At 39.9% G+C, this 24,722-nt stretch overlaps 1 protein-coding gene across 1 annotated transcript in view; it reads left to right on the top strand.

The window, feature by feature from the left end:
- Positions 1-24,722, top strand: part of GIGYF2 (GRB10 interacting GYF protein 2) — a 71,879-nt gene that overhangs the window by 25,275 nt on the left and 21,882 nt on the right. The window contains exons 5-16 of the mRNA XM_019503087.1: positions 6,137-6,348; positions 6,442-6,601; positions 6,682-6,888; positions 7,511-7,701; positions 8,358-8,517; positions 11,953-12,119; positions 13,099-13,190; positions 14,183-14,290; positions 14,869-14,969; positions 15,574-15,674; positions 16,329-16,490; positions 19,893-19,991. Of these exons, the coding sequence (XP_019358632.1) occupies positions 6,137-6,348; positions 6,442-6,601; positions 6,682-6,888; positions 7,511-7,701; positions 8,358-8,517; positions 11,953-12,119; positions 13,099-13,190; positions 14,183-14,290; positions 14,869-14,969; positions 15,574-15,674; positions 16,329-16,490; positions 19,893-19,991 (1,760 nt within the window). The remainder of the gene's footprint in view (positions 1-6,136; positions 6,349-6,441; positions 6,602-6,681; positions 6,889-7,510; positions 7,702-8,357; positions 8,518-11,952; positions 12,120-13,098; positions 13,191-14,182; positions 14,291-14,868; positions 14,970-15,573; positions 15,675-16,328; positions 16,491-19,892; positions 19,992-24,722) is intronic.

The raw sequence follows: 24,722 nt of genomic DNA, 5'->3' as shown, positions 1-24,722 counted from the left end.
TCCACAGCTGATGCTGCTGCCTGCTCGCTGTGATGGAAGCCTCTGCCTGGGTCCACAGCTGCTGCTGCTGCATGAAGAGCTGCTGCTGCTTGGCGGAATCAGTCCTGCCCACGCACCAGATCCAGTGAGTTGGCGGTGGCCTGCCCACAGGCTGGATTGAATCTGTTGGCAGGTTGGATCTCATCCATCTCTGGTCTAATGTCACTATCAGATGCTTTTCTCCTGCAAAAGCTAGGTAGAATGGAGTAGAGTAATTTCCTTGAATCCTAAGGTAATTTGAAAATGATAATGAAAATGATAAAAACAATAAAGCCAAAATCATTTGGGTAAGTCTTTGTTGGCTGAAACAGGTCTGACACTGAGTCCAATTTCAGATGCTAACTCAACTCCCAAACTACCTGAATCTGATCTCTTTTTGGCATGCCTACGTAGACCTGAAATCACTGCAAGGCAGCAGTGTGGCATTAATTCACTAATTTGGTCAAACACTGGATGTTGAACTCAGTTGTTAAGTCAGATGCTGGGCTGGAGGAAACCAGTGCTACAATTGCTCATGTGCTAATGAAACTGGAATGCTTCATTCCTACCACCCTCAGAGGATGCTGCTTGCCAGCCACCACCACCAGGATTCATGCTGATGTGCTCCAGTTCCATACTCTACAATAACTGGTTCCTTGAGATGTCAGCAGTATAGCTCCCAAAACCCACCACTTACTGCTGCTGTGAAGTGTCCCATGCACCACCCTTGCTGGATAGTGTTCCCTGCCCTACTCCCTCCCTCGCTATGGGGGGCCTCAATTTGTTTCTCCCCCCACACCTCTTCCCCCCGCCACGTTCCTTCCCCTCCATAGACTTGCCTGTAGGAGCTGCTCTCCACACTGCCCAGCTGTATTCTTGACCACGTGCATGCCTGTGGCTGCGCACATGCATGCAGCTCCCCCTGCATCTCATTCCTGGCAGCCCCAAGCAGAACCCCTTGTAGGTAGAATGCTGCCTGCCTTCAAGGGGAAACCTGCTGTTTCCCGAGGGAACCCGTGCATCTGAGGGCCCTGGCCCCATGGGGAGAGGGAACCCAGGTGTCCAGAACCCTGGCCAGAAGGCATGATTATCGGTAAACATTGGCTACAATGGCCACAAAAAAAGCTGATCATGTCATGTCCTCTTTTATCGGTGCCAATCCAATAGACAACCAATATATTGGTGCACCTCTAGTGACTGTTCTTCTCTTTTGTTATCCTTTTCTCTCCCCTCTGTCAAACTACTGTAAGATGGTGGTGAGGGTTAGCAATGCCTGAGCCTGAGGCTAGATTCTAATGTATTAACAGATGTTTTCTGTTTCCTGGGTGCAAGATAGGGTAGAGTTCCTAATTATGGAGAAGATCCTTATCTTTTCTTCATGTCAGACATGACTGATTAGACACACTGTGCTCTTTTGTTATACAGTTTGAATAGTGTTATAGCTACTGAAACAGTGCCTCGTGATGATCAGATGTGAGATGTTACCTAGGACAAAAGTTCATCAGGAATGCAAGTCTATCTAGTATATTCTGGTTCAGTTTACACAAGAGTGTATAGAGATCTCACACAAGTTTTTAAAATAGACGTTTGTGTGCATAAGATAAATGTTAGCAGATAAACTCTTTATAGTTTAGTAGATAACCCAAATATATAGTTCACTGGAATTTCCAACAAGCAATGAGCAATCTGCCATTACAGGTACAAAACCTATGTCTTAATAGCATGAAAGCCTGTTCTTGGATTTCTCTGGAAAGCTCAACTAGATTTGTGTTGAAAGTGCCAAATTCATGAGATGGAAGCAGAATGAATTATCAAGTAAATTATGCTTCCCTTTTAGTTCATTTAATTGTTTTTTCTTGACTCATAGGTAGAGTATTGGGGGAGGGTTGTTGGGCAGTAGTGGTGGTTTTTTTTCTTTTTCTTTTTTTTAACTCTTTTGCATTAAGATGTCAGTGTAATTTTAAGCTGGTATGGTTTATAGTGGTTTTGTCTACCCATCATTGTCAGTAGGGGAGGTTACCGACCATATGTACTGCTTAAATAGATAAAACTCTGCCAAAAACTGAACTACGTCTATTTGTTTGGATCTTCTTTAAGAATTGGCTTTGTAAATCCCGCACAACTAAAATGCATGTTACTGACTGATCTGTAATTTGAGAACAGTTTTGAAAACTGTAGTTTATGGTCATATCCATTTGAATGTTATGCATGCAACATTTTTGCTGTGCAAAATAACATTCAACAGTCCTAGTTTATTTTTGCTGTCTTAGTAAGCAATGGGTATTTGCAGTCCAGCAGACTCTTCCTGTTTTCTAATCTTTTGAACTCTCTTGTTTTTTAAACATCTTTTTCTTTTGCTAGTAGTTACTGTAGTGGTCCTATGACCTGTTTGTCTTATAGCCTGTTCATTCTATACACCTCTTTCCTAGATATTTGAACAAGAATGAAAGACACTGGTATTAAACCAGTGAATAATGAGTAGACGTAGCTTTTCATCTTCTCCCTGATATCTGTTTCTTACCATCTGAAGTTGCCCCTTTGATGATCTTTTGTCATCAAAGACTTCCATGTCATCCTTGTCTGAAATGGATAATGTGTAGTTCTCTCTTGGAGTTAGCCAAGGTGAAGCAGGGATGACTCTGTCGTGCTGGTTATAAATGAGAGGCTAAAATAGGTGTCTTGCAGATGCCTCTTGAAGGTTAAGATCTCAATTCTGAGCCCCCCTCAATTTGATCTGTACCTGATATAACACATCAGAAACTTCATGCTCGGAGTTTATTTCAGTTTGCATTTGTTCATTCACCGAGTTGGTAACAGACCACCTTACAAGCTGCTCATGTTTCAGGCTGCCCTTCCCTGGGAATGGAAATTTAAATCCATTACACTGCTGCTGGAGTTCTGACACCAACAGCACTCTCCTTCATAGACCAACCTTATGCAACACTATTTTTCTTCTGTGTTTTGATTTATTATGACATGAACTTACCTGCTGTGCAACAATGACAGCAATGTAAGAAAATTTTGGGGAGAAGTGCTGGGTTTTCTGCCTCTTCTGTCAGTATGTTTCTATGTGCTGAAGCAGATTTGTCTGCTGAGAACAGATTCTTCCATGCTTGGCTTATTCAGTGCAGAAATATTACTTGACCCATATAATTTTGAAAAACCTACCCTTATCATGGCCTCATGCTTCGGATTGCCTATGCTATCTATAAAAAAACAGTCTGTTTGTAGTGCTGAATTCAGTGATTGATTCTAAGTTCAAATTTAATTTTTTTCCTACCCTCCAGATTACATTTAACATTTATGTATGCCCATTATAGGATAAAACTCCACCTTCTTCAGTGGCTCTATTTATTTTATTCATAAGATTGATGAATAGTCTTTAAATCAGTTTTCATTTTGTCAGTCACATATATCATAGTAGTTATGTTACGAGACATGGAGATGAGTTGCAAGTACTTGTGGCTGACCCTTCATTAACTGTATTGCTTAAGGACAACATGGTAATTTGTTCTTACCTATGTTTTCTCCCTAAAATAGCTTTGTGTTTTCCCTTGATTTGCCGCATTAATTTACTAGAATTTTTTTCTGCAAGTCTGCCTGGAGAGACTACACTGAATGGTTTGCACATGAAAATGGCTCTTGGCTGCTTTTTAAGCAGAAGCCTTTTTCACAGTTATCCTACATTTACTAACTACTTTTGGGATGCAGTTTAGCCTTTCTGCTATAAATCAGTTAGACTTTTTGTATGAATACTTTGCTGTGGCATTTCTAGTGTTGGAGTATGTACAGGGTTTCATATTGATTCCATATTTCTGTCGAATATGGTCTGTTTTTCTTGTTTGAAAATTATACTAATTGTGGAAAACTGATAGAGTGTCTGAGGGTTCTACATACATCCTTAGTGCTGTTCTCTTCATCTCAAAGATGGACTCAAAATTTAGGGAGACCCATGTTCAACTCGGATATGAATTTCATATGCATTACATGCCCATTAGTAGGGAATATGCAAAGGCAGGTCTTGGAAGGGAAAGGAGTTGTTTATATTCTTTGTTGAGCCATGTATTCCCCCACCTTATGCCTAGTGTATTTGTATACCACGTCCCTCTATAGTGAGCCTTTGTCGGTTGATGATAAAAAATACAGGTTATCTTCCATTAAACTAGAGCCTGTAATTGAACCCAGGCTTATCAGTAGCTTGGTTGTTATGGTATTCACCCAAGACGTACAAGAGCCAGGTTCAAGTTTCTCCTCTGTCCATCCTGCATCATCCAGGCTGTCTGTGCAGTGCAGGTTTCTCACTCCGGTTTACACCAGAAATTCTGTACCTAGCACTGAGATGCTTATTACAGTGACTTTTCTTTGAAACTGGCGTGTGTGTATTCCAAAGTTTAGGTTTGGAGGAACTGACTTCAAACTAAAAACCAGTTTAGTTTTGTTTAAAAAAACCAAAAAACCCTCATCAAGATTTGTAGGGCTAACTCCTCTCCAAGATGTATATTTGAAAAAGAGAAAAATGCTGGTTACTGGAGTTGTTTGAAACATATTGACATCATTATTCCACACTTGCTAAATTTGTTTCTTCCTCAAGGATTTGTTCAGATTTTATTCTAGATTGAAGGATTAAACAGGAATGGGTCTGAGAGCTTTAAGAACTATTTTAAAACTGAGTTCCAAAATAACATAGACGGCACAGACTTGTTTCATTCTTTACATGTGAGCCTACTCTGAAGTATGCGTCAGTATGTTGACATTTGTGCGTGCTGTCTAATTTGATTTTTATTATGATACAAATACAAGTATATTAAGATATAACTTTGTTTTAAATAGTATGAAAAATAGTGTGTGTAAAATACCTGAATCTGTATTGGGAATTATCTTTTTCCCTTTTTTTTTTTTTGTCAAAATGTAAATTTAGCAGCTCCGTATTTAATATGTTCAAGCAGGCAACATTTTTTTTTTCATTAAATTGCTTGGATTTATAAACCAGTTTTTTTCCTCAGCAGTAATAGCACATAGTTTGGACAATTTTGAAACACTAAGGTGAAGTGAAAGGAGTGATCTCACAAGGTCTCCCTTCCACCCCTAAACTTCTGTGAATTTGTGAATAGAGGGATAAGTTTTTTCCTTTGATTACTGTTTCTGCTAGTCCTTGTAAAGAGGACAGCTATACATTAATTTTCATCATGATGCCTGCATATTTATAATGGATAAAGATGTTTTTAATTAAAGGTACAAATTTCTGGGTTCTACAGAATGCAGCTAATATTAGAAATATTAAAACTGTAGGATCCGCTTGCATTTTCTGTCTATAGTTTTTCTATTTTCTTTTATATTATGGTAGATTATTTTCAAATAACTAAAACGGCCATCTAAAACTTCCTTCTTAATAACACTCTTCTCATTATTATTGTATCACGAAGTCCTGGTCAAGTTATATAGGGTACCAAGGGTGTTATGAGAGGGAGGTAGGTAGCTTCATTAATGTTGGCTAAAACCTTAACAGATTTTATGAGCATGCTCAGAAACAAATTTTCAATCCTTGTTTAATTTTTTTTCATTTTCCTTTCTCCCACATCATTTCACTAGCCCATGACTCAAAAACTGACATTTAAGGAATTCAAGCCTGCCTACTTCCACCAGAATAATCAACTTTGCAGGGTGGGAAGAGAAAAGCACAGAAAGTTTCATTCCAAGAAGCAAATGTTGCAAAAAGCTAATTAAAAGTACATGATTTTTTTGTCATTTTAAAATTTACCAGTCACTGATGACCCATTTAAAAAGTTTTAATGCTGAATCAAATTAGCCCTTAGTTTTGTAGCTCTCATTTGGTTCTTGGTTGGGTTTCAGTACCTGTCGCCCTTTTCTGGGGTCAATATTTTTAATAATAGTAGCAGGTCTTCAGTTCTATGGAGGACAATATTCAAAGAACTCCAGTTCCTGGTAAATTATCAGTTTTTTTTTCTTTTATGATGCCTATTTTCAGGCGTACTGTACCCTGTAGTGGCTTTCTGAATTTCTGTCACTGTTTGTCCTCTTTTTCCCTACCCCTTCACCCTTCCAAGTAAGTTATCACTCCTTGGGACTGTCTTGTAAAGTTACTTTCCCCCCACCTTAGACGGCCCTCGTTCTGCAGGCTGGCGAGAACATATGGAGCGACGGCGAAGGTTTGAATTTGATTTCCGAGAACGGGATGAGGAGCGGGGTTATCGGCGAGTGCGGTGTGGCAGTGGCAGCATGGAGGATGACAGCCTCCCAGAATGGTGCTTAGAAGATGCAGAAGAAGAAATGGGAACATTTGATTCATCTGGGGCCTTCCTCTCATTAAAGGTCAGAAACCTATTTTGGACCCTCCATACAGTGTGAATAGCTTCCCTGTTATGGTCAGCAGTATGTAATTATTTGTATTGATTTTGATGGTAGAAGGTTCAGAAGGAACCAATTCCTGAAGAACAGGAAATGGATTTCCGACCTGTGGAGGAAGGGGAAGAACATTCAGACTCTGAAGGCAGCCACAACGAAGAAGCCAAAGAACTTGAAAAGGCAGTCAAGAAGGAGGATAAAACAGATAGGGTAACAGCAGGTAACTAGGCTTTTCAAGTATCCATTGTACATTGCAGTCCAATACATTTCAACGTCAGAAATAAATTTAAAATCATTCAATATTTACAGAAGCAGTGGAAGATACTGTCAAAGAATCTGTACCATCCACAAGGTCAGGTACTCCACCAAAACCCCAGCCTCAAGAATCTCTGCAGACCAGCCTGTTTGAAAGGAAGGAAGAATGTGCCCCAGAGAGGACTGAAAGAGCAGAAGATAAAGAAAATAGAACAGAAAACACACCACCAGCCAAAGTGCCCAGTAAAGAAGGTAATAAACTGTGATAGGCTTATGACTTTTGGAGGGATCCCTGTGAGGAGGAGTGGTTAAATAGAGTCTTCACAATGATGCTAATATGTGAAACAGAAAACTTAAGGGCTCATCAGCTGCTCTCTTGAGTGCTTCCAGTTTTGCTGAGGGTATCTTTGTATAGCAGACTAGCATAGGGGTAAGCAAACCCCGGCATGGGTGCCAGTATGTGGCGCACAAAGGCATTTTGCTTGGCACCCCTGTCTTGGGCAGAGGGTACGGAAGGGGCTGGGGGTAAACTGCCACAACAAGGATCAGGCCCCTTGCAGCTCCCCCATTGTCCACCCCTAGCATGCCAACTTCTTACAAGTCGAGGTTGTGGGAGTTTTGGCACTCTACCCAAAAATTTTGCTGATCTATGCTGTAGCATGATATAGAATACCAGCTATCTCTGGTATCAGAAGCAGAAGATCCATTATCCAAACTATTCTTAAATATGCTGCTGACTGCAGCAGAAACATATGAACAGATTGGCTGGGAGACACAAATTTGTTTGTTTAAACTATTTGAATGTCAGGTTTTTAGAGGCTGTTCCTAAATGTCAGACTAATTCGTGATCTTTTTTTTTTCTAACTTTTTACAGATATGGCTCCTGCTGTCCAGCCTATGCCTCAGATTCCTCCAGCTGCACCTTCTCCAATTCACCATTCTCCTCCTATTTCTAATCCAAGTCCTGCTATAAGGCCTGTTCAGACATCTGTCACAGCTGCTCCTGGCATGAGCAACATTCCTGCTGATCCAGATGATGAAGAAGGCCTCAAGCACTTAGAGCAGGTAGATCTTCTCTTTTTTAAATTTCGCCTTCGCTTGTAGTTTGTCAGAAAATGAAAGAACACTGAATGAAAGACTCTCCTCAAATTCTTTGAGTAGCATCATAAAAAGTATTATGTGTGATGACTTCAAAAAGTTCTTTATAGGTCATAATTTTTCACATTTTATTCCACAAACTGCATTCTGTAGCATTTGAACAAGAGCGACCATAATTTGCTGAGTACTGGGAGATGGAACATTTTCCATGCCGGCACATAAATTTCTGAATTCTATTCTTAGCTCTGTCATTTGTTGTATTAGACCGCTTGGGCAAGTCAATTTGATATTCTCCCTTAGCTTACCTATATGAAAAAAGGGCTTAATTCTAATCATACAGGGTTATTGACTAGAGTGCTAAAGCATTTGGAGAATCTTGCATGAAGGTTACTATGGGAGTGTAAAATACTTAGTAAAAAGCATCTTTCTCTGCTTTATCCATCTTGAATCCCACCAAATGTTCACTCCTATGCTGAAATTTTAGAACCAATGAATAAATTCTAATATGGTCTTGAACACTGGCATGGTGTTGTACAAGTTAGTGACTGACCCTATGATCTTTGCTTGGTTTGAGTATTTGTAGTCAGTGTCTCTTGACATGTTTCTTGATCTGTCAACTGTAGCAAGCAGAGAAAATGGTGGCATATCTGCAGGACAGTCCACTGGATGATGAGAGACTGGCAGCAAAACTTCAAGAGCACAGAGCAAAGGGTTCCTCAATACCATTGCTCCATGAAGCCATGCAGAAGTGGTACTACAAGGATCCACAAGGAGAAATTCAGGGTAGGTCTGTGCCCTTTACGCTTCCTCTCTTGTTTCACAGAACTGTTAAGAAGTTCATCACAGATCTATTTAACCTAACATCTGTACCAAAAGATACTACCTACCCCACAGCTTCAAAAGAGGCAGTGATACAGGCAGACGTGAGTCAAGTTGAGAAAAAGGTATCCTTTTTACTTAGCATGCCTTTCGTGCCCTGCATACAACCTTATAGCTAAAGTGTTTTCTGTAAATTGAGGTTAGAAGAAATCTTGAGCTGGCTTTCTTCTACTCCTACGTGTTTGTAATTCAATTTATAGTTGAAATTTCCTGATAACCTGGAAAAAAAAAAAAAAAGTATAACGCTCTGGGTTTTTCATGACTGCCCAGTCAGAACACATCAATCAGGTGATGGTATGGAGGCTATCTGTTTCTATCTGGAATGCCCGTGTTCCTAGAGAATGCTTTTCTTCTTTTAGCTTGAAACCTAAAAACTTAAGTTGCTATACCAACATGCAGAAAAAGAGTGTGAACACTGAGAATGATTCCAGTGTAGGAAAATGGCTTCAACTTAAAACCTGGATGAAGCACTGTTAAAGTTGGAGCAGCTTTGCTACATTTGAATTGTTCTTGGCTGGTACACACACAATTAGAAAGTGCCAGCTGTTACTGTTTGAAATGTTCCTCTTTTGAAAGGGTTCAAGATGTACATGTATCTGCACGGCATGGGTTTCTCTGACATAGGCATCAGGGTGTGAAGCAGTGCTGTAGTCCCAACAAGCATATGTCTGTACACTATCTGTCAACTATTTCTTTAGCACTGTTGTACAACACAATGTATTAGAGGTTCAGATAGTACCAGGTATTCTACCCTGTTTCCTCTTTCCGTTTGAATGATGCCTGAGGCTTTTGTAGCAAAATTTGGTAGAGGTCTTTTCCATAAACCCTGGCATGTCCAGTTACCTTCAGACAAGGTTTTCAGTAGTAGTTTGAAAACTGGTCAGACTTGATTGCAGGTCTTAGCTCTGGGAAATTCTGTTTACAATTCTGCTTTGAATTTGCTTAGGTTTTAATTGGATAAGTAATATTCTTAATAATTCAGTAGAAACAGCATACCAGCCCCCGTCTCCTTTACTATTCATTCCATCCACAAAGAGCGCACACCAGCTGCAGATGCTTCTTCAACCTGATGAATGGTATTTATAACCAAAAGCTTGCAAAGAATAATTTTTCCAACTATTTGAGTTGGTCTAATAAAAGATATCAGATTTACCCAGAGAACCTTGTCTGCCTGTGCCCTTAGACCAACACAGCTACAACCTGTACCCCTGTAGAAACAACCTTGGAAGCTATGAGGAATAGGTAGATTTTTTTAAGAGGGGGTACATCTAGCCAAAGTTGTAGGTATTACCTGCCTTCAAGTTTCTAGGGGCAACAAGAAAACACTTACGTTTTGGACTTCAGTCATGGGTGTCAAACATTCAGCCCACAAGCCCAATCTGGCCCATGGTCTTCTGGACTGGCCCTGGCCCCAGCCCCATGCACTGCATACATCATGCAGAATGGTTTTGGCACCCTGCTCGCTGCAGGCAGTATAGGGGGTTGGTCTGAGGTGCCACGTGCAGACCTCACCCTGGATCCCCTGTGCCCCATGCAGCATCAGGTCCTGCCTGTGCATTACAGGCAGCACGCATCCCATGCCAGCCAAAAACGCCAGCCAGTCCAGCATAGGATGCATGGGGTGGCCATGCATGCTGCATGTGTCATAGGGCCAGCACGGGATGTACTCCACACTGCCTCCCCATAACCAGAGCCCATGCACAGGGCTGGTCAGCAGGGCACTGTACGGAGTGCTTGTCCTGTGCCAGCCCCTTGCTGCATGCATGGCTAGGCCTCTGGGCCCAGCGAGGGGCATGCACCACCTGTAGCATGTGGGTTGGGCCCAGTACTACATGCAGCGCAGGGTGTCCAAAGTGCAGACTGTATGGGGGGGGGACCAACCCCCTACACTGCCTGCAGCTCCAGGTCCATTCTACATACTGTAAGCAGTGCATGCCCCATGCTGGCCCCGGGGGCTGGTATGTGTGGCACCTGGGCAGGACTAGCACCAGAGGTGCTCTGCAGGGTGTCTGGTCCCAGTCGAAGCTGCAAACTGGCTCAGCCATGTTCATCCAGCACAGGACCTGATGAATTTGACACCCTTTATTTAGATGGTGTGAGGAAGCAATTTTGCAGGTCAGCTTGTTTAATTTTTATCTTACTTTTGTCCCCTTACCATATACTAGTATGGTAGAGCTTAGAGGCATCATTCTGTCCAGGTTTGTTTGATACACTATGTATATACAATGAAAAATCTGTCCCTAACTCATTTAATCTAATCAAAAATGAATAAATGTGACCTCTAAAGATGCCTGAAGTACAGGGTTTTCTTTTGTGGACCTTAGCCTCCAGTGAGCAGAAACCCTTTAATTCTTAAGAGTTTTAAATCATGGAAGACCATAATAGAGCAGAGTGCAGGCCAGGTTTCCTGCTGGCTCATGCATATACTTCCAAATATAAACGTCTTTTTTGATTGTTCCAGTCAGTTACTCCTTGACTGTATTTAGTGAAAGTGCTCTTGAAGGATCTTCTGCCACGTCAGCTTTTAGGGTCCAGTTATAATTGCTGATTGGATGTAGACTCTAAAAGAAAATTCTGTCCACAGCTCTGCAAGCATTTTTCTTTTGGGATATCCCTAAATTCTTGCTCTCCAAGAGGGAAAAATTTTATAAACATCTGGTCTATGGAGACGACAAATTTATATAGTCCCAATTCTGCTTTTGTGGAGTTGTCATCTTTTCAGGGTTCCTACCCACTCTTCTGTTCTCACTTTGGAGGTTCCTTTTTTCCCTTGTAAATTAATTTTAGAAACTTGTCTCATACATTTTAAGGAAGTGACAGAAATACTCAGTGGGCATTACTTATTGAATAGAGAGAGAAATACAAAAGTACAGAGGGGCAACTGACATTTTGTTGCTACCTTCAAAAATAAAATCTGGAAATGTAGGTGGTCTGCTGATCTTACACTGAGGCGCTTATTCCCACAATCAAGAATATTGCCAAATATCTTCAGAGAAGCAGAATTAGTAGTTTGCATTTTCTGTGTGACTTATTCTGGAACAGTTGTAGCGGCAGCATGTTAATTACGTAGAGAAATGATATACCAATAGATGGCAAAAAATGTATACACATTTATCGTTAGTGTCAGAACTGCTGTGTTCACACTGTTGTGAACAGACCTAGAATTTGGAATGTATATTCTGTTCAGCAAGACCAATGTGCATGTATCTTTTCTTATTCAGAACAAAAGCAGAAATCACTAATGTTAAAACAGGTGCAGTATTCAAACAAGCGTCATGTTCTTGGTTCCCTTTTTGCTGAATTTGCCCTTCTCTGCATGTATTGTTTGTGCTATTTTAGGTCCCTTCAGTAACCAGGAGATGGCAGAGTGGTTCCAGGCCGGATACTTCACGATGTCCCTGTTGGTAAAGCGAGCATGCGATGAGAGCTTCCAGCCACTTGGAGACATCATGAAAATGTGGGGCAGGGTTCCTTTCACTCCAGGTCCAGCACCACCTCCACAGATGGTAAGTGTTCAGCAGTCACACAGATCAAACAAGGGATTTCTTACAAATGTGTTTGTTGCATAATAGAAGGCAGGGTAGATTTGCACCTTTATAGACTAACTGAATCAGAGATGGATAGGATAAGGTTTTGTGAGCCCAAGATCACCTCATCAAACACTTTGCATAATGCTATAAGTCCTCTGTCTTGGAAGTACATATGCTTTTAGCACCCAGCATGAAAACCTTCTGGAAGACAGAGGGTCTCAGGCTCTTGATCAGCCCAAACCTCATGAGGTATCTTCCCCTCTTCTGTATCATCACCCCATTATTGCCTACACCACAGCTGTTGACATTATGCTACTTCCATGTGAAGTGGAGCCCTTCTAGGAATCTGTTTGGTTTTTTGTCCTGGGCAGTAGAGAAAGTGGGGTGAAGGGCAGGAAGCTAGGAACAAAGCATTTCAGAGTAATTATTAACAGTCTTTCTGTGCTCAAGGACAGGTGCATTCTAAACCCAAAGGGAAGGACGAAATGAACAGTGCTGGGTCTTACCCCATACACAAGTTCAGCTGTGCTTTGAAGGTCAGGCTGAACTGTCACTTTTTAGGTTTTTAGCTAAATATAGATGATTAGTGGATAGAAGGGTAGGGTTGTCCTTAAGATTAGTTCTAGCACTTTAGACATAACCTTGGAGAGGTCACCGTTTTCATTTAATTTTAAATAAATTCTTATGTGCTTTGCTGGGTCAGAGGCTTCAAAGCTTGGTTGTGATGTGATATCTATTTATGCTGTTGTATACTAGCTGTATGTTTCTTCTTGTGCACTTTTTTTGCATGCTTCAAAGCAATTTGTCTACATGTATTTGGATTTCTGTACCAGTGGGTGTACCATTTGTCCCTTTTTTCCTTGACCCACGGAGTGTAGTACTGGACTTCAGTTTTTATTTTGTGTATCTGATAGTTTGTTGCAATATATCTAATATGATTTATTCCCAAATGCAGGGCGAGCTGGACCAGGAGCGGCTGACTAGACAGCAAGAACTCTCAGCCTTGTACCAAATGCAGCACCTGCAGTACCAGCACCTTTTGATACAGTAAGACTGGGCTTAGCTTCTGATCGTATTTTCCCTGGGTTGTAGATCGGGCATTGATGCTCCTCCAACAGCAGTGACTTCCATTCTCAACTGCCCATGATCCTAACACCACCTCTGCTTAGAACAGAGAACTGGCCAACTTAGGGCACGCTGTCTTATTCTTTATTATTTATCACATACTGTCAGAGTAGCTATGTAGTTAGCAACTTGCCTGGTCAAAATGAGTCTTGGCCATACTTGCAAAGGGGTTTTGAGGATTTGAAGTTGAGAAAGAGTAGACTGTCTGCACATGGAGAACACCAGAATCTGTTTCTACTCTGTTGACAGTTTCTTGTTAGTGCGAAAGCTGTTGAGAATTCTGGTTAGATACCCATTTTTGCCCATTGGAGGAATTGCAGTCCTCAACAGCTGACCTTTTTTTGGCCCCTTTGACAGAAGCTTAGAGTAAGAAAGCAGTTAGTAATTGGATAGGTGCACTAAAAGCTGCATGTGCCTTGTTTATGATCTTTGAATGAATGTCAATATAAGATTCCTGGTGTGCTAAGAAATCTGCTGTTGTACTGAGGATATGGGATCACTAGATGCCTTACCTGTTTAGACGATCTCAGAATTGGAATCAACTTATGAGTTATCTATACATTTCTGGGAAAAGGAAAACAGAAATGTTACATAGTATAGAATTTAAAAATTGGGAGGAAATAGTTGGTTTGCATGGTTTGGCATGAGGATTTTTTTTCTGCTCAGGTATGTTAATTCACTTTTTTTTATGCTTTGACTTTTTCAAGACGCTTATTTTGTGATTGCCTGCAGGAATTAGTGTGTGCATCCTACATTAGTAGACATTATTCAGGGAGATTTAAGCATGTGTGGGACTTTGGCAACTTGGATGAGGTCAGGGTACAGTTGCAGCTTGTAGACTAATTGAATCAAAGATGCTTACGCTTTCTTGAGCAAAGTAAACCAATTCCAGTGACTCTGCTTCTCTTGTGAAGACAACAATATGCACAGGTGCTAGCACAGCAGCAAAAAGCAGCTCTGTCATCTCAGCAGCAGCAGCAACTGGCTCTTCTTTTGCAACAGTTCCAGGCCCTGAAGATGAGGTGAGTGGACAGACTTGAGCTGGTTATGCTTTATCTTACAGTTTTGTTGTGATCATCTTGTATTTGCATGAATCTGGTTCATATTACTTTCAGTTATATCTAAGAATGTGCAAACAGAGTAACTGTGAAATGTTAAAGTGTTGATGAATGTTGAATATCTTTTTTTTTCTTTGGTTTCTGCTTGGAAGAGTATTACCTTACCTTCTGACTTGGCAGTTCTGAGAGGAAAAATAATATGCAAGGTTCTGACCAGAATTAATGAAATATTGTTTTGAGGCACCTCACTTTGCTAGATTTGGTCTGTCCCTGCCAATTGAAATCTGTAATTTTACATGTTGCTGATCAGGTTGCCTGTGAACTGGTACTTACGGAATCCCAGCATGTGGCTGATTCAGTGTTTGGTCCAGCAAGGATAAATAAGAAACATTTCTGTTTAGTAGCATCAGCATAATATTTTTGTTTTAAATAGAGGCTTGAAGAAACCTGTAATGACAAGTTACTTAATTGAAAATTTTCACTGCATTTTCAGAGCAGACCATTCCTTGGTCGTGTGTTGAATCTTCCTGCTTATATTTCAGAATATCGGAACAGAACCTCATGCCACCTGTAACGAGGTCTGTGTCAGTGCCAGACACTAGCTCGATTTGGGAGCTTCAGTCAGCAGCCTCACAGCCTGCAGGTATGACCTGTTTCTAGAGTAATACAGTTTCCTGAACAAACTCTCTTGGTTCAGAATCAGACCTTTCTTCTTACAGCCTGTTTTGATGCTTGTCCAAATAACTTCTGGGTTCATTCATCTGAGCTTCTGTTTGACATGAAAAATGAATTCAGCTCCCCTTGAACTCAAGAATAAATTCTGTTCTGTGAGGGAGGGGAGAGTGCTGAGACGAGCAAGATGGCAATGCTTTGCGTTGTCGTAGGAAATGTTCAGCCGAATATCGAGTTTGCTCTGTTTGTATTACATGACCAGTGGGCTTCTGGTCTCATGGAGCGATTGGGTATTGAACAGCTGGGTCTTGTCCAAGTTTGAGGGGGAAAACCCATCTTGGCACTCTCCCCTGAGAGCTTTCAGGGGAATCAGGCTGTACTTTCTTTAGGAAGATAAAGGTGGTCCCGTGCTGAAGAGGATCATGTGAAAGGAGTGTGCATCTATGATTTCTAGTTCTTGTCATCTCGTAATGGATCACACAGGACTTCCCTGCTTTCAGTCTGTCTGCTTGCTGTTGCTTGCGGATAATGATTCTTCTACTGCCTATATAACATTATTTTTCTTGCCTCTCCAGTCTGGGAAGGAAGTAGCGTCTGGGACCTACCCATTGACACTGCAGCTCAGGGACCAGCTCTAGAACAACTTCAGCAGCTTGAGAAGGCCAAAGCTGCAAAGGTCAGAAATTGTCATGTACCTGCAAAAAATTAATTATGGATTAGCAAAATGCAACTGTGATACTCTGTTAATGGTTTTACACTGGTGAGTGAAACCTGTCTTAACTCTCTCCTGGGGTTTTAAAATGGGGCTTTGCCCTTTGGATCAAACACATGCACATTCAAGCCAGTTTTGTTTTTACTGTTAGAAGTTACGTAAGAGCAGAACTTTTGCTGCTGCTACTGCTGCACTTACCCTCCTCTTATATCCCAAAACTTGTTTTAGGGAACAGAAAGAATTTAGTTTCGGCTGTTTGCAGCTACTTTAGTACCAGGTTCTCCTTTAGAGTCATAAGACAAAATAGTAGAAGAAATTCTGCTTCCATGAGGACATCATGGCAGCTGCCTCTGGCTGCTTTAAGTCTAAATAGTTTAAGAAAGTGGTACAGGAAAACTGATTTGGAGAACTAAACACTGTTTTCACACCAGTAAATTTACTCTTAGAGTTGCCTATGGGCAACTCAAGAGCGCTATAGTTGCAGGTTGAACCCCACTGGCAAATTAGTGGCTGAGATGCTGTCTTCTAATTTCTGAAATTTTTCGTTAAAACATAGTATAGGAAGTACTTTACCTATTCTAATCTTGTATCTAAGTGTAGTTTTTATATAAACTGTAGCTAGAGCAGGAGAGGAGAGAAGTGGAGATAAGAGCCAAACGAGAAGAGGAAGAGAGGAAAAGGCAGGAGGAACTTCGGAGACAACAAGAAGAGCTACTTAGGAGACAGCAGGAGGAAGAAAGGAAACGACGAGAAGAGGAGGAACTGGCTCGTAGAAAGCAGGTGAATCTTCTCAGTGTGGTGTACTTCTGTGGATTCTATTTTAGTACTGCAGTTTTATAGGAAAACCCTGTAGAAAAACATGTGAGGTCTGATGTATTGCTGGTAAGTGTGTATGAAGACAGTTTTATTAGTAGTATTTCTTTCATGGTTACTCTGACATTTCTTTTTCAGTTCTTGCCCTTTCAAAGACTTGCCAGAGATTTCAGAACTGGCTTTGTATGTCTGACAGTTTCAATTCAAATCAGATTTTATTTTTGGCCTTATTTATTTGTCAAGTAGCATTTAAAAAATAATTTTCCAAAAGGACTCCCCAGAAGTGAGATTACATTCACTGCCCACTTAGTTAAATATTTGTTGGCCTTGTAGTTAAAGCCCCACACTGTGAGGATTCTAAATCTAGGTATCTCACCACTGTTAGCAGACTTGGTTTTTGGAGTATTGATTTCCCAGTTAGGTTACAAAGTGCAGTACTTTAAAGAGGACCAAGATTTAGGAAAGTAAATTTGAAGCCCAGCTGCACTTTTCCTCATCTTCAATTTTAATTCAGTTAAAAATTTATCCAATACTTACAGAATTTCTGGTTTGTCAGAATCTAGGTACTGCTTGCTATAGTTTACATGACCTCAGTCATAGTGGACATAATTGCTGACTCCTCTGGGTTTCTGATGGTGAAAAGTTTCTTTTGGAAAAATGGAAGAGTTTGCCTGGGTAGCATTGTTCTTATGGGTTAGAAATAGGACAGTCCGTTTCTTGTTCTGAGAGAGACTTGTGTTATGTTAAGAGTCACTCAACCATTCTGTGCCTTGCTTTTCTACCTGCCCATGTGGGGGTGTTTTCCTATTTCACCTGGAGGCTTTTAAAATGTAAAACAGCTTGTGTTATTACTTAAGCAAAATTATCATACTGGCCTGGAGGAGAGGAAGCCTCCCCACTTCTCCCCTCTCCCCCACTTTTGACAATGTCCTAATTTTTTTAAAGTGTAAAAGAGAACAAAGCTTCATTTTTAAAGTTAAATTCTACTTTAAATAGAAAGACATTAGAAAGTACAGTAGTCCAAGATAAGGGACATTCAAACAAGCTTTTCTTTTCTACCATATGAGCTGTAGCCTTCCATCTTCTACCATTCATTTGTTTGTACCTTTCTTGTGTGCATCTTTTTTAGTCTTCTGAGTTAGATTCAGTAATTTTGCATTTTTGAAAAGACTTAAATGTCCATAGTGTATGGTTATGGACATTGGATGCTTGTGAAGTCCATTGTACTTAGAGTAAATCTGGGTTACAGATATTGAGATTCTTCCATGTCTTTCTAGTACTAAGTGGACTACTTCACTGTGTTTTTGCTCTTGCCATAGTAGTTTCAATTTGTTTCTAGTATCCAAGTGTACCTTGCCATGTGTCTTCTCAAATGTTGCTTCTCAAATTTGCAGTTCTACCTTTTTGAGAAAAATGGGGAATAATCTTTTTTTGAATTGGGAAATGGCATTTTTGTTTTGTTTACAGGTTTTTATTTTTTTTAAATAAGTGCATTTTATTTCTTTTTTTCCCTTGTGAATCATTGGACCAGTTCTTATTTTTCTCAGGCCTTTTCTCCCAGATTTCAACATTTCAGTGAGGTTGTGGTAGAAAAGTACCTGTAGCAGTCATGATTTAGAATGTATTCAGAGTGATGGCCACCTGAATTTCACATTAAGCTCCTCTGCCTTTTGTATTATTTAGTAAAATCCACATTACCCACCAGTCAAGAAGTCAGATAATTTTAACAGTGCTTTAGAATACTCCAGATCAAGTCTGACCCCTTTAACTTTTTCAGAGCATCATGTCTGCTGCTTGAGTGCGGTAGTTCAAAATCAGAGACATGATTGAGAAGTGATTAGTGAATCCTGCTATTCTCTGGAAGGCTTGTTCTTAGTCAAGAAATCTTGTTCTTTTTGTGGGATGGTTTCTAATACATTTTCTGAAGAATTTGTTTAAATGGTATTTCTTACCAACAAAAGTCTGGTCATAGAATCATAGAAAATTAGGACTGGGAAGAATCTCAGGAGGTCATCGAGTCTTACCCCCTGCTCAAACCAAGACAGACCATCCTCAATTTTATGAACTGTATCATGGTCTTTGTGTCAGAGGGCAGATACATGAAAGTAAAGATTCTTGCCCTTTTAAATATATCGTCCTGCATCTGATGCCAGGTCTGAAAAGAACTTCAGGTAGTTGTTGGAACACTTAAGATGGTGAGAGACAAAACTGATGGCTATGCCTCCCTAAGTGGCAGGAACCAAAAAAAAGGCGCAGAATCTTTGCAGGAGGAGGAGGCTGCAAGAAATTCTTAAGGAAAAAAATGCTGCTCTACTTCTCTTCTTTCCCGAAACTCAGGATCTGGTTTACAGATAGGAACAAATGGGAGACTTGCATTAAAAACTCCATTATTACTTTGTTTTGACCCATCTGGATTTTTGGCTGAAAGCAGGTCTAAGTTTGTAGATTCCTAGAGATAGCAAAAGGAAGCTATGCTGTGTCTTATTTTAGTTGGGCATGAAGTCAAGGAGCCTCCTTATGACTGTGGCATTTATATTCCTCTGAGACTGGAACATTTTTTTCTATTTCTCTAGGATATGAAGTAAAAGGGGTTATGACTCAAGCTAGGTTTACACAATCTAGTTAGCTCTGTAACTCCATTTTAATTAAGTTTTATATTTATTTCCATAGTTCTTAATAGTTTTAATGTCTCATCTTGATGTACATGGAACCATTACAGTTTGTACTGGAAAATATATATTTATAGCATAGCTGGGTACTAAATTTGTGCATGGAATCATTGCAGCACTCACACAAAATAGGGCTTTTCAAAGTAACAAACTTGGAAGAATTGTTTTATATCCAGCTTTTTGTAACATGTTTTCAACACCGCCCTCTTTGTAATTCAGTGCATCCCATTCATTCTTTTTTCTGAGAGATCTTAGATTGGGTTGGTTTTGGATATTTAATGGTAAATATTTAGAAAAAAGTCATCTTTCATTGTGCTCTTGGATACAGCCCACTTTTTTGTACAGATTCAGTCACCTCGGGCAGAAGACTGCCTTAGTGGAATTTCATAGACTAACTATTTTTATGGGAAGTTGGTTTTAATGGAAACTGTCTTACATCACTAACTGTGGAGTTGTTACTCCACACTAATTCTTACAAGTGACAGTCAAAATGAAAACAAGTAACAAAGCTCTTAAATCCTTCATTGGAAAGAAATTAATATTACAACCTTACTTTTAAAGAACCAGGCTGATATTGAAAGCTGATTTCTATAGTGGAAAAAATTCTAGAACCAGGTTACAAACTAATCAAAGATTCTTATCAGAGATTTTATAGAAAGGAAATAATGCTTAACAAATTTGATTAACTTCTTTTGAGGAGGTGACAATGAGAGCTGAGAGGGGTGAAGCAGTAGACTTAATCTGCCTGGACTTCAGGAAGGCTTTTGATACAATACTTCATAAAAGACTAGTATATAAGGTTAGTAAAAATACTGTTGATGGTGAATTCTAAATTCAGTTTTTAAAGAGTTTTTGTAAGAAATTAACAATAGTAAAGGTGATGTAGAAGGAAATTACATGGCAAACCATGTTGAATCCAGTCTTGTTTATACTATCTTGTACATCAGTAACCTGTATTTTTTTTTTTCCTGCTGAGGGTTGGGGTGTGAATCTTATTCTGTAATGTTGGGTCACCTTTTAGGAATGAAATCAACTGTTAACCAATATTTTGTCTTTCAAGAATTAAAACTAAAATTGTCCCCTATAAAGTCTCTGCTCCAAGGGATGAAATCACAAGGAGACAGAAAAATCTCCTGGCCTTGCCAGCACCATTTGGAAGCAGTCTTCAGAGCTGCAAAGGTGGTAGATTTCATTTGCAGTAAACTCTTTAAAAAAAAAAAAAAAAAAAACCACCCACCTGGAATCTACTAAGTCAATAGCAATGACTGACCTTTGTAAGCTTTTCAAGTTTCTTTTGCTAGTGCACCATCCAGTCTCATTTTAAATGCCTGACCTAAGACATGTGTCACAGAATATGTAGGTTTTCAAAATGCGTAAAACTGGGAAGAGGTAATTGGAGGATGGTAACAGGACCCCTGTGGAGAAGAATAGGATTGATAACATTTATACTAGCATAGGAGCAGGACAAATTCAGAGGAACTATTGTCTCCTTTCACCTAAGCATTGGTAAGAATAAAGCTCAGAGTATTGTAAATATTTATGGGCGTGATATTCCCAGGAAAATATTTAGTAATAAAAATATGTAGAAGTTGATAAAGCATCCCTGAGTACATGGTTGGGAAGGTGTAGCTCGTTTTCATTACCAGCTGCACCTACTTTCCATGAACAAAAATTAAACTTTTAAACATGTAAGTCTAAGTGTGACGAGTACTGCCACTGGAATAGAAGAGGGTTTGATTTAAATGACATTTTCATGCTTCTCTGTTCCTTATTTTACCTATAAAGGACTAAAAAAGGTGATATCAGCTATATATCAATAGATTCCTTTTCAGGTTTTCTTCGTGTGTGCAATATGGCAGTGGACAAGCATGAAACACCTCCATCAGTCATTTAGTGATACTGTATATACTCTCATTAAATTGTCTTCTGTGCTAAATAGTGTTCTTATTGGTGATAAATGTGAAAATATATCCTCTTGTAAGAACGCTTTAAATTTAATTTGATTTCTGTGCCTTAAGTATTACAGACAGATCGTCCTACAGTTAGGAAGATTACAAGATGTACAAGTTGATGGATCTTTTTTTTTTTTATTTGCTTGGTGATTTCTGACTTTAGGAGCAACAATAATACCTTTTTTAGGGAGAAAAATGAATGTGTTTGCTTTAAGTTGAGGGTTTCTATTAAAAGATGTTTACAGATCTTACAGATGTTTAAAAATAATATTGCTACAATATTTACTATGTGATTTTTAAAATGAAAAACCTTCAGTGGAAAGAGATGAATGTTAAAGGAAGTGGAAAGAGTACCCAGGTATATTGTTATATACCAAGACTACTGTTTTTACACAAACGCAGTAAATGAGAGGAAGAAGTGAAAGAAGTCTCATTTGTTTCCTGTATCCAGAGGGCAACAAGGAGTGGCTTAGTGGCAGTAAGTGTGTCACAGGTGGTCTTGGTAGCCTTTGTGTGGCACACAGCAGATTGGGGAGAGGAAGAGCACCCCAGTGGCAGATAGGGAAGGAAGCAGAGCAGCAGATTGGGCAGGAAAGGGAGATTGGAATGTCACTTGGAGGATGCAGGGCTAATTAGTGGTGTGCCTGCAAGAGAGGTGGTGCCCCGCTGTTTTAGAGGATGAAGAATTAAACATTGTTCAGATGTCTGTGTGTTTGCCCTTAATTTTTAAGATGATGTTTCCATTGATGTTTATGGGCATGTGAAATGCATCTATCACTGTTGGAGCCTGTATTGAGGTACATGTGTAGATTTGGAATCCATTGCATGAAGGAGGTGGATGCTAAAATAAACTGGGAAAAGCATAGGTGCTTACTGACAACAGTTGCAAGGACTCAGGGTATAAAATGCTGTTGATCTTTAAAAAAAAAGAAAAAGGAAGTCCTCTGATTTACATAGGACCTATGGATGACAGATGATTTGCTCGATTAGAAGAGTTCACAATCTAGACAACATAAATATGGGGTTTCAGTTACAGTTCCTGATGAACAGGGATCCTGGTTTTCTCTGATGAAAGAAATGCCCAATTTTTGGATTAAAAAAAGTAACCTGAAATCCTCATTTCTGTGTGATTAAAATGAAACACCACTGTAGATAGATATCTATATATTTATAAAAATGAAACACCACTAGTATCTATATCTATCTATTAGTGGTGTTTCATTTTAATCATGGAAAAATATGGATTTGGGGTTATTTTTTTTATTCTGAAAATTGGGGGGTTTTTTCTTGAGAGAAACCAGGATCCCTGCTAATAAAATTCAGAGCTCTCATAAATTAGCCCAACATGATGGATTAGTGGCTCACAAGTTGCTGTTTGACTGGCCTTTATGTACAACATTGATATACACATTTTTTCTTTTGATCTCTTCCTTTCCAATTTTTGTGCTTTTATTACAAGGTCTTGTGCAGTCAATATTCTGTTTTTGCAATCATTACAAATATCATTTTCCTAAAATCAGTTTCCCAGTTACTAGAAATACCTGTTGTAGATAACAAAACCCGAAACTCTTAACTTGAAAAAAATATTTTATCTGAAGACCAGTCACCATGTATGTGCTTAAGTGTAGGTCAGGAAAACAGTGTTGACAAATAAATATAAAGTAATAGTCAAAGTGATAAATAGAAAGTCTTAAAGGAATTAATTAGGTCTTGATGCCATTTTTCCAAAAATGAGCTATTCTGTTGTGTTGGCTAACACTTTTTTTTTAGATGCAAATGCTGTACTTTTTTAAAACCCTGAACTTAATTATTTGAGGCAAGAACATGTAGACAATTCTGATGAATCAGACATGATGATGATGATGGGCAGTCACTCGCAAATGAGTAAGATTTCTTCCAGGGATCTTAGTAGCGAGTCCGCAGGTTGTCTCCATAGCCCAATTCCAGATCCACTTTTCTTTTCGCAGTGAGGACAGGCGTTTCCAGGACAGATGGGTACTGTGTTGCTGCGTTGGATGTTCTGATATTCTTTTTGCCTGTTCCTCTTTTACTTTTCTGCATGTCGATGAGCTGTTTCAAAGTGCTGAGGTGCTTCCCAAAGAGCCTTCCTCCATTTTGGTCAGTCCTGAGCAGGGGTCTCCCAAGTGTTGATGTGGATGTTACACCTCTTCATGTTTGCCTTCAGGGTGTCTTTGAAGTGCTTTCTTTGCCCTCTGCTGCTTTGCTGATTTTCTTTCAGCGGAGAGAGAGAGATTCTCTTTGGAAGGCAGGAGTCAGGCATGCAAACAAAATGGCCTCTCCAGCAAAGTTGGTTTTGGACGGTAATAGCCTCAGTGCTGTTGAAATTTGCTTCAGCCAAGACACTAATGTTTGTGCATCTATCCTCCCAGCTAATCCAAAGGATCTTGCAAAGGCACTTTTGGTGGTACTTTTCCAAGCTCTTGAGATGTCTTCTGTATGTGGTCCAAGTTTCTGAGCCATACAGCAGAGTTGGAATGACAATGGCTTGATAAACCAAGAGCTTCATTTCAACAAGGATGTCATGTTTTAACAAGACTCTCTTACTCAGATGTCCAAAGGCTGTGCTTGCACATTTCAAGCGGTGTTGTATTTCTGCGTTGATATTTGCCTTTGATAAAAGATGGCTTCCAAGGTAGGCAAAATGATCCATGTTCTCCAGCAATTCTCCATTGATTTGAATGGAGGGGGGGTGTTGTTTCTCCATTTGGAGCAGGTTGGTAAAGGACTTGCATTTTCCTGATGTTTAGAGTTAGGCTGATACTCTTGTAGACTTCCAAGACTACATTAAGAATGGATTGGAGGTCCATTTCAGATTGAGCAATGACAGCATTGTCACCTGCATACTGGAGTTCCATTATGGATGTGGCCGTGGTCTTCATTTTGGACTTGAGTCTGTTGAGGTTGAAGAGTCTTGTGTCCATCCTATATGCAATTTCAATTCCAGGTGGGAGCTTTCTGTCAATGAGGTGCATTATGGTGGAGATGAAGATGGAAAACAAAGTTGGAGCAATGACACAACCTTGCTTCACTCCCATTTTTTCACCTCAAATGGTTCTGTTTGATTCCTGTTGCTGAGAACCCTTGCCAACGTTATCATGGAGAAGTCTCAGAACACTAATGAACTTGTTTAGGTGGCCAGTTTTGGACCAGATTTTCCACAGGGCAGTTTACAGAATCGAAGGCTTTAGAAAGGTCGATGAAGACCAAATAGAGAGGTCAGTTGCTTGCAACACTTCTCCTGGATTTGACATGCTGTAAAGATCATGTCCACAGTTCCTCAAAATGGTCTGAAGCTGCTTTGATATTCTGGAAGAATTTCTTCTTCAAGTAGGAGAAGGTGGTTAGCGAGGATATGGGATGACTTCCATAGTTTCATAGTTTCTAGGGTCGGAAGGGACCTGAGAAGATCATCTAGTCCGACCCCCTGCCATGGCAGGAAAGAGTACTGGGGTCAAACGACCCCAGCAAGGTGTTCATCTAACCTCTTCTTAAAAACCCCCAGGGTAGGAGCCTGCACCACCTCCCTTGGAAGTTGGTTCCAGACCCTAGCCGCCCTG

The sequence above is a fragment of the Gavialis gangeticus genome, unplaced genomic scaffold, assembly GCF_001723915.1.
Source record: "Gavialis gangeticus isolate Ggan-Ray unplaced genomic scaffold, GavGan_comp1, whole genome shotgun sequence".
Lineage (NCBI taxonomy): Eukaryota > Metazoa > Chordata > Crocodylia > Gavialidae > Gavialis > Gavialis gangeticus.
This window is presented reverse-complemented; position numbering and strand designations above follow the sequence as displayed.